The sequence below is a fragment of the Adelges cooleyi genome, unplaced genomic scaffold (assembly GCF_023614345.1).
Source record: "Adelges cooleyi isolate 19-005CV unplaced genomic scaffold, UGA_ACOO_1.1 ACOO_flye_CR_arks_rails_tigmint_CR_PRNA_30, whole genome shotgun sequence".
In the NCBI taxonomy this organism is placed as follows: Eukaryota; Metazoa; Arthropoda; class Insecta; order Hemiptera; family Adelgidae; genus Adelges; species Adelges cooleyi.
The window spans coordinates 5,882,427-5,892,300 of NW_026095971.1; the positions used below are offsets into that span (position 1 = coordinate 5,882,427).

Below are 9,874 nucleotides of genomic sequence, written 5' to 3' on the forward strand. Positions count from 1 at the left end.
TGATAGGTAATTTAATAATACAAGATTGTTTTTCCAAGTGAAACATATTATATTTTATGTAATAACGTCATCGATTCATGAATAAACTCTAGAGCCACTTATTTTTATCATTAAAAAATAAATGCTTTTTAATACATTATTATTGTTGTATGATTAGGCGAATGCGATGCATCGATTCAGTATAAGTGAAACTAGCCGTTAAACAATTTTTCGCGATTCATTTTTATTTTATATTATGACGTTATGAAACTTATCAATAGTTAAGTAATTAACAAATAACCTTTTTTTAACTTAAGACATTATTTTCTTGTATAATATTATTTTTTAATCAATATTTTATAAGAAAAACTTCATAGTATAGACAAATTAAACAATACATGATGTAGGTAGGTAATTTGTGTTTTCATAAAAAAAAAAGTATTAAAAATGTTATACAACTAAAAAGCCTGAACAAATAAAAGAGACAGATAATATTATTATGATTAGTTAGGAACTACATATTTTAATCTGTTCGACATATTTAATTTCGAAAGAATATTATACATAATATACCTAACCACTACTTGAGGTGAATCTATCTCGTATAATTGTGCTTTCGTTAGCGAATTGTGGTCAACGAGTTTGACATATTGTAAAAAGAGTACCATATTTTAATATTGTCACATCAGCTGTTAACGGGAGATGCGAATACTGTTACAACACATGCGACAACATGACCCCTCTTCATCCCACACAATTTGCTTCTAGACTATCAGTTTCTTTTTTATTTCAATGTTACTATTCGTTGTGTTGTGATTTCAAGTGCGGCATATGGTGGAACAACATCTTGGTGGTCTGACAGCATCCTTAATGTTATCGTTAAAAAACTATCATTTGAATATCTTAATATGACGGCGAACAAAGAATGGATTGTTGTGTGGTGCTGCTTGGTGGTATTCTTAATCCTTATAGGAGATTCTTCTTCTATAAAATTAGCGAAGAAAAAAAAAGATAAACACTGGAAAGCTCGTGTAATAAGCAACCATTTGAAAACACACAAGACCCTAGAAGGTATGGTAAGGCTGGTGGATGCCGACAACGAATATGAAGGTAAGGAAGCTTTGTATGAAATATCTTTAGAATTTTTTTGAACGAGTTTTGTGAGAAACATGATGTCTAAAAATAAAAACTTTCAGGAGACAGTAAAAACTTTAAAAAAAAAACAAAAATAATAAATAGTTTAGAATTTAAAATACTTTTAACAATTTTTTTCCAAGAAATAAAAGGTTTTAAACTTTTTTTTAACATTAAATTGTTAAACATCATGTTTCTCCAAAAACAGATTATAGGACATCTTTAAATTTACTAAACTAATATATTCATTAAGTCCTTTATTATAGATTTGTAATATAATCTATTTAATAGAGAGGTGTATTATTTTATATTTTATATTATCTTATTATTATTTGAGGATTTTATTAGTAGGTATAACACTAATGAAATCCTCAAAAGTAAAATTAAACCCAAAACCCATAATTCTTGTTAGGAACGTGGCTATCGAATCATAATGAACATTAAACGTAGATACATATTAAATACTTATGCAAATCTCATAATCTGTCAGTTGTCACTAAGTATGATTGAAAGTCTGGGCTTTAAACTTGGGACTTGACATTTGATGTATACACACATACATATACCGAACGAAAATAGATAATTTTTTTATAATCGCTATTTTAAAAGTATTTATGTGAAAATAATAAAATATTTTATAGTTTTTTTAAAAATTTTTTGAAATATACATTTTAATCAACATTTCATTAAACACAGAATTTTTGTATATTAAAATAAAAGTCATTCCTAAAATAATTTATGGATTTTTTAACGCATTTGGATCTGTAGCAAGATCAGACCCATTACCATATTTTAAACGAGTTTATATTTTTTGAAAGGTGAAGAAATTTAATTTCAAGAAAGATGCCATAATAATATTATTCGTCTTTAGGGTGGTGTATGTTTGTCATAAAATATAAACCCATTCCGTATTTTATTGTGACATTTTCTATATTTGGGAGTATGTTGTGTAATAATATCTAAAACACATTTATAGGATTTTTGTCCACAAGGCTATTCGTGGGCTGCCTCTCGATAAACTAATGAATACCTTTGGACGTACATCTTACCGAGTTTGGATATATTTTAATTTTTACAGGTGTGTGTTTATTATCAGAAAATACCAACTATAGATTATAAATCGATGATATAACACAATCGACAAAATATATAAAGTGATATATACTAAAACTGCCACACTGGTTTTAATATTAAAAATATAATTTTATTAATTTTGTATGAGATAATAAATAGATATCGTTCACACTAAGTTTTACGCTTTCTTACTAATTACTATAAATGTTTACTCAGCTACTTATGTTTAAAAACTGTGCTGAACGTTTGTTAATAATAAAAAAACAACTTAACAAAGAGAGAAAAATAAGGTGAATTAATAATTGATTTGTAAGAAATAATACTTTTTAAACAATCGATATTGATTAATATTTTACGAATGACACTACGATGTGGATTTGTAAATTATATTATATAGTTAGCGTTAAAACACAATGTTGGTTAACATTTTTACTTTTTATTAATTTAGATGTATATGGACATTAGAAATCAAAATATATAACACTAGTTACTACTATTATAATTTGATAATTTTAGTTTAAGTAACTGTGGTTTTCGCACAAACCTCCTGCATATTATTTTATTTGAATTATATTAAGCAAAATAAATGTCTACGAAGTATGTTATGTAAAGCGTAGAAATAAAAAATTAACGATAATCGGCTAATTTGTTTACTCCGCAATTTTTAGGAATATTGTACAGTTAAGGTGAAACTATAGCGAAAGAAATGAAACTTATTAAACACATATTGACCCAGATTGACCATACATTTCTATTGCATGCATTCACGATGCTATTATCTATCTGTATGATTCTTACTATACTGATATTCGCATCGAAGGGTTAATACTTTCAGTTATAATAAAATAATTTCTGTGACTTTGCCCGCTCCCTATGCTCCGTTTCCACTTTTTTCCGACCCCACTGTAATGTTTTTTTTTTACTTAATAAGAAATATGATATTCATAATATTACTATGAGTTCAGTTGCATGTTGATAAATGTATTCGTTGATGATTAGTCTTGTGAAAATGGTGTTTCACTTGAAATTTACTATTCCGGTTTCATGATTGGTTATTAGAAATTTAAATTAATGAATAAATAAATCAAATAGGTTTTTTTAATTTTTATTTGTATTACACATACACTCGCAACGAAGAAAAAAAATAAACATGTAATTATTGTTTTTTAGGAAACGTAGAAATCCTCCATATGGGCAAGTGGGGTGCAGTTTGTGATGACGAATGGGACGTACGCGACGGCCAAGTAGTCTGTCGGCAACTTGGTTTTGACCGTCTGCTTAAGGTCACGCATAACTCTCATTTCGGACAAACAACTAGTGAGTGGTTTTTGAATAGGTGTTTTTTGAAATGTGAATAAATGTGTTTTTGGTATTTTTTATGCCACAGGAAGTTATTGGATGGACAATATAAGGTGCGGTGGTGAAGAAAAAGAGTTATCAGATTGTAGATTTGATAGCTGGGGTGAAAGTGACTGTGATCCATCCGAAGCTGCCGGTGTAGTGTGTGAATCCTCCAACACTCAACAGAATATCACAACAACTGCACCTACAGAAATACCACAAAAAAAAATTAAAAAACATAAAATAAAAGTATTTGACTACAGTACATTTAACTAACGTTTTAAAACTATTATAATAAAAAAATAGATATTCACTTACAAAAACTCATAATTATACTAATATTGATATATATATAACACACATTTTAACAATTTATTTCCAACTTGTTATATATACACAAATAATTTATATTACTTTTAGTGATACTTCATTACATAGAATAAATAGTAGGTAGGTACACAAATGTAATTATTAAGAGAGACGTGTGTTGTATACAGTGAATAGATATATTGTATTCTCAAATAGGAATAATATGGAAATGAGGATTAGAATGGTCGTCCCCACTTAATGTAAGAGACTTAGAATACATTACAAATTACAATACCTCACTTAAAGGAAACAATGAACTATTATATATTTAACGGAAAATACCACTGAATCAAACCCTCTTCTTCTACATAATGTGTTATTAAATAACTAATTAATTTGTAACTAAAATCAAGCTGTAATATTATTATTACTACTCGTAAATAATAAATAGTCCGTTAAAACATAATAAGCTGTGACAAACACACTTAAGTTGTAGTAGTTTTAAATATCTATGGTTCTTAAGATAAATAATTAGGATACATTAGGAAATACATTTATGTTTTCAATATTGATTAATTTTACAATATTTAATACCTGATATTTATAATTAAATCGGCGATTTCAAAAACGACATAAATCACTGGTTTTACAAAAAATTACTTTATGTCAAATTTGATCATTATTCATCATACTACATTTCTCAAACTAATATTTAATAAAAATATCGACCGTAAGAAACTAGTTACTGTAAAGTTAATATCTGGAGTGCCTAATTCATTTTTTTTTGGTACAATTAAAATTTAATGACCTCTGTCATTTCTGAATGACCGATTCAATTATGGGTTGTATACATTACGATTGAGAGTGGTTTGTCCTATACACAGGACTCTGCTGGATCAAACTTTGAATTACGACTGGCTGGAGGTAGAGAACCACAAGAAGGTCGAGTTCAAGTCAAAACAAAAGATGGTGAGTACCAAGTGCTATAGGTATTAATTAATTATGTTTACCGGAATTTCAAGATTTTTACACTATTTAAAACCCGTGTATTAATATGTCAACATATAATAATGTTATAACATCTAGAGGTTACGGATATGAACGGGTAATAAAAATAAAGGAATACCCGAGTTCGTTTTCCGGTTATTACATATTTGCCTAATCGTAACCTCTAATAATTATTATACATATAGCTATTATGTCTTAAAAATACTTACTAAAAATCATTTGAAAATAATTAAAATAGTTAAAATTTAATACATTTTATACTTAATTTTAGCTTAAATGTGTAAAGAGTAATGCGTATCATTAATGTATGCAAAAAACTATAATTATTGGCTTATGCGATTCTCGGTGTTGATACACAAATATTATTCTTTAAGCCACCCGCTTTCAATTTAATATTATAGTATACATTTATCATATTTTATATTTTTTCTTGTCATCGTTATGTGATATCACTTGATTTAAAATATTTGTTTTATTGAAGTGTAAATACATATGTGACTACAACTTAGATATTTTGTTCTTCTTAAACTTATATGCGCAACAGTAATATTATTGATCGTACTATGAATAAATCATTCGGAGTTTGGTTTGTGATCATATCAAAATAATATATTTTTTTGGCTTGCTTCTGAAAAAAAAAATGTTTTAGACACTGTTTAAACGATGTCTCTCGCCTATTAATCTAGTATAAAAAAAAAATTTTTGGTAAAAGCTATTTAGTTTTTATTTTAAAAAGCATTTTAAATAATTAAACATAAACTTTATTAACTTTCAACACTTATCGATAGACATGATCTATACTTAACAAAATAATTTGAATGACTTTGATAGGAAATAATAGGGTATTTTTTTTAATTTACCTATTGAACTATAAATAATATTTGTAAATAAAATTAAAACAGGATGGGGAGTGATTTGCGGTGAAGGTTTTGGCGTGCTCGAGTCAATGGTAGTATGTCGTTCTATGGGCTTAGGATATGCAGCCGGCGGTATCTATCAGACAGATCAGTTTGGAGGCTTAGATGATATGATTGCCTTGTCAGCAGTTGAATGCAAAGGCGATGAATCCGGTCTCGAACATTGTTATCATCAGCGTAGTGCTGACTGTGTTTCAAAGAAGAAGACCGTGGCAGCCGTCATGTGTGTTACAGGTGAATTGTAATTATATAATATACAACAGTAGGAAAACAAGATTAAGGCATTTACGTACATATATGTATTATTTATATTACATATATTTTATTACTCATTAAATATATTACAGTATAGTTATTATTGAGTGAATAGTTTAACAATTAGTTCTAATCGAATAAGCCTTATGTATACAAATTAAGAAGGGTTTTTACTGTAATTTACACATTACGTATAAAAACCACAAACAAAATTGTATTAAAAGATACTAAAAACAGTACAACTTTTTTAAGGATGTTTAGATACGGATAAAAAATATCATCTTCACTATATAATTAAACACTAAAGCACATTCGATTTAATACAATCATTCCATATAATAAATATTATATTTATATATTATATGCTAAGCGAGTTAAATTATTTCAGTTCGGCACAAATAAAGTTATTTAACAAAATAAAATAAAAATTGATAATACTTAGCCCCTCAGTTGATATCATTAACTTTTCTAACTTAATTTTTTTTTACTTAGCAATATTTTACACGTAGTTTGTAAAGTGTTTTTATTGGGATAAATGTCAACAGAAACTACACAAAAAGTTAATAAGATAAAAATGTCTATGTTTTTCATATATTTTAATTATATACATAAATTATTCTTACAAAATATACTATAAAGAAATGTTTTATTGAAGAAATGGCTGATCTCTCTATAAATGCTGATGAAATCATTAGCTCAGCGTATCTCGAAGACAAACAAATGTACTTTTTACAATGTGCAATGGAGGAAAACTGCTTGGCGTCGTCTGCTTACCAAATTCGACAAGAAGACAGTTATAATTGGCATATTATAACCAGAAGATTGCTACGTTTTACTGCCAAAATAACAAATGTAGGAACCGCCCCTTTCCGTCCGGCTATACCTAAACATTTATGGCAGTTTCATCAATGTCACATGTATGTATCTTTTAATATCCTATTGTCAAGTACATAATATTTTTTTTTTGGTATTTAAAGTGAGTTGTAATCTGTGATTTTACTTCATAAAAAACGTGTTTATTTAATCATTTGTTTTTAGTTTTCATAAAATTATATTATAACATATTCTCGGTTATATTCAGCGCGATTCTTTAAGATTCAATTAAATTGTACTTCATAATATGGCCAAATAGACATTTTTTTATCCAATGGATAAATGTAAATATATTTGTTTTATACATATAAAATATATTCTAAAATGTTTTTAACATCTTTATATGTTAAAAAAGTTGTAATATATAATTGGTAATAATTATTGGTTTCTTTCATTTGAAAATTGCATTTACATATACCATGTTCTGTATGCTTGACTTTAATGTTTATATAGGCATTATCATAGCATGGAAGTATTTGCCACTTTTGACGTGATGGACATGGGCGGTATGAAGGTAGCTGAGGGACATAAAGCGTCGTTTTGTTTGGAGGATAACCAATGCACTGATGGAGCAAAACCAACGTTTGCTTGCGCTAACTACGGTGACCAAGGAATATCGGTAAACTGTTCGGATATTTATCGCCATAACATTGACTGTCAGTGGGTGGATATTACAGATCTCAACCCCGGATTATATACGTTCAAAGTAAAGTACCCACGCATTTCAATAATCCTATAACAGCCTTGAGTGGTCTAAGTATTTTGTGGAGAGAGTAATCGATTAGCTCATTTTTTTTCTTTTAAAAATAGTTAATTGTAGCTCATCGTAATATTATTGTTCTAAAAAAAGGTTGCTAATATATTATAAACAAACATATTTTAAGATATTTGGGCATTGTCAGCCAAAAAAAGAAAGATTGTAACAAAATTGTGACAAAATAATAGAAATTGTCTAGATTGAAATTTTATTTGGATAATTTTCGGATGTATTCCCATAGTCATTGTTGGATTCATTTATTAAGATAATGCAACTGCCGTCACTAGTCAGTATAGTCATAACAGTCGAATAGTGACTATCGCTCCGAAGATAGACTTCACAATGAGTCCGAAACGTCAGCATAAATCTAGACATGAACATATCCGACAATTATCCAAATAAAAAGTCTACATATAATCAATAACCAACTAAATAGTCAACCTAATGATTTTTTTGTGCAGGTTTCGGTCAATCCTGAGTACAAAATTCCTGAAATGACATACACCAACAATGCGGTAGTTTGTTCCATGTACTATTCCGAAACGTTTGTAAAAATTCACGACTGCATTATCCAAAATCCGTGATAACACATTTCTGTATTGGATAATTACTTTTAAAATTAAATTGAACACACTTAAGTAATTTCTTATTTCAATAAATAGTTGCCTGGTATTTTATTGATTTGTTAACATCAAATTAAAATTAGCAATAAAATATGCTATCGTTCGAATCCTAATGATTGATGTAAGTTTTTTCTCATTTGTTTTTCTAAGTACTATAATAATAATTATCTTTTGACGATCATCATATATTTTTTGTCTTGCAGATACTTCAAATTAGTTTTGTTGTAAAATACTTTTAATAGTATTCTTTTAAAAATAATTTTTTATATACCTTTAACATTTTCATTTATTAATATTAAAGGCATATTTGATTACAATCGTTTGTTTATAATTCGACTTTCAAAGGGGTTTCTTCTAAGATAACGTTGTTTTTGTAAAAGTGGTAATGTTTCTTCCCCAAAATGTTTCTAACTGCACCAGGTATATTGTACTTTTCCAAATACACATTTTATTTGGTATTGTTATCACTTACAATAATCGCTATAGTATTTTATTATTTTATCTTATGCATGATGTTTAATGCAAAAAATGTAATGCGTTCATTTTTATTTGAATGTCACAATTGTATTTTAATTTTTCATAGTTACAAGATATAAATTATCTAAGAAAAATCTGACCGTTTTAATAGTGCATCACACTTTTGTGATAAAGTTATAAACAAATATGCCAAAAGGAAAGTTAGGTGTTTAGAGATTAAAACCCATAAATATGATGTATAGTAAATGTTGAAGGGCTACACAAAATATTAACGTATTATTAAATTGGAAGGTTTAAAATTTTGAGTGTCTTATAGGTCGTCGTAAAAAATATAGCCTTCAGAGTCAATGTCAATGAAAAAATAGTCCGGTTTGTTTTGAGCGTGAACATTTTCTAAAAAGTAGGGTTCGTCACATCACTAAACAAGTTATTAAAATCTGAGCAAAAAAAACGATTTTAGTGGGGGCTCTAAGGTATTTAATTAAAGGTAAAAAATTAACTTAGATATTTAATAAATTTACTTTATAATTGTACTACATCAGAGGGGAATTGTATTCATTTTAGTCGTTACCTCTTTTTCTCTATCGATAATGATCCTATACTTAAAATATTTTACTATGTTTAAATTTGAATTTTCGACTTTGGATGGACTATAATCTCCCGCCACTCTACCACCATGTACTCTGTTTTGTTTTAATTTACTTGTAAACCAACATTTATCACCATAGAAGGGTACCAGTACTGCAGCTATAATACATACCTAGAAACTTTAAAGACTTAATAAAACAAGTCCATACAAATGCGCTTAAACGTCACAACATATTTTCTTAAAAAAAATATAAATATAAATTTAATAAAATAAAATAAAAAACAGAGTATAATATTAAGTTGTAAGTTAACTTGAACACCTATTATCCATCCTTAAATGAAAAAAAAAATTGTTATGTTTCTTAGGACAACTTTTTTACCTATTTGATTTGTATCTATTTATAAATTCACTATTTTTTCTGATAGAGTTAAAAAATTAGAGGTTTTTTGAGTTCTTAGTCGATCAAAATACCGACTAGTCAGATAAAGAAAAAAACCCTATCTTGTATAAGTAACGATACAATGACTTGTTTTTTTTG

General features: G+C 27.7%; 1 protein-coding gene across 1 annotated transcript; it reads left to right on the forward strand.

Moving 5' to 3' along the window:
* The first annotated feature begins 758 nt into the window (after positions 1-758).
* LOC126838801 (lysyl oxidase homolog 2) lies at positions 759-8,446 on the forward strand. Its single transcript, XM_050573512.1, has 8 exons — positions 759-1,089; positions 3,358-3,504; positions 3,575-3,777; positions 4,722-4,806; positions 5,748-5,996; positions 6,673-6,934; positions 7,344-7,596; positions 8,109-8,446. Exons 1-8 carry the CDS (start codon positions 888-890, stop codon positions 8,229-8,231), a joined length of 1,524 nt encoding a protein of 507 aa, XP_050429469.1. The 5' UTR covers positions 759-887; the 3' UTR covers positions 8,232-8,446.
* Positions 8,447-9,874: the final 1,428 nt, after the last annotated feature.

Bases quoted from the DNA above. Each gene is read 5' to 3' on its own strand.
- LOC126838801 (XM_050573512.1), top strand. From the start codon at position 888: ATGACGGCGAACAAAGAATGGATTGTTGTGTGGTGCTGCTTGGTGGTA. The intron at 3,778-4,721 runs GTATTTGACTAC...TCCTATACACAG, and splicing joins TTAAAAAACATAAAATAAAA to GACTCTGCTGGATCAAACTT. The intron at 6,935-7,343 runs GTATGTATCTTT...ATGTTTATATAG, and splicing joins CAGTTTCATCAATGTCACAT to GCATTATCATAGCATGGAAG.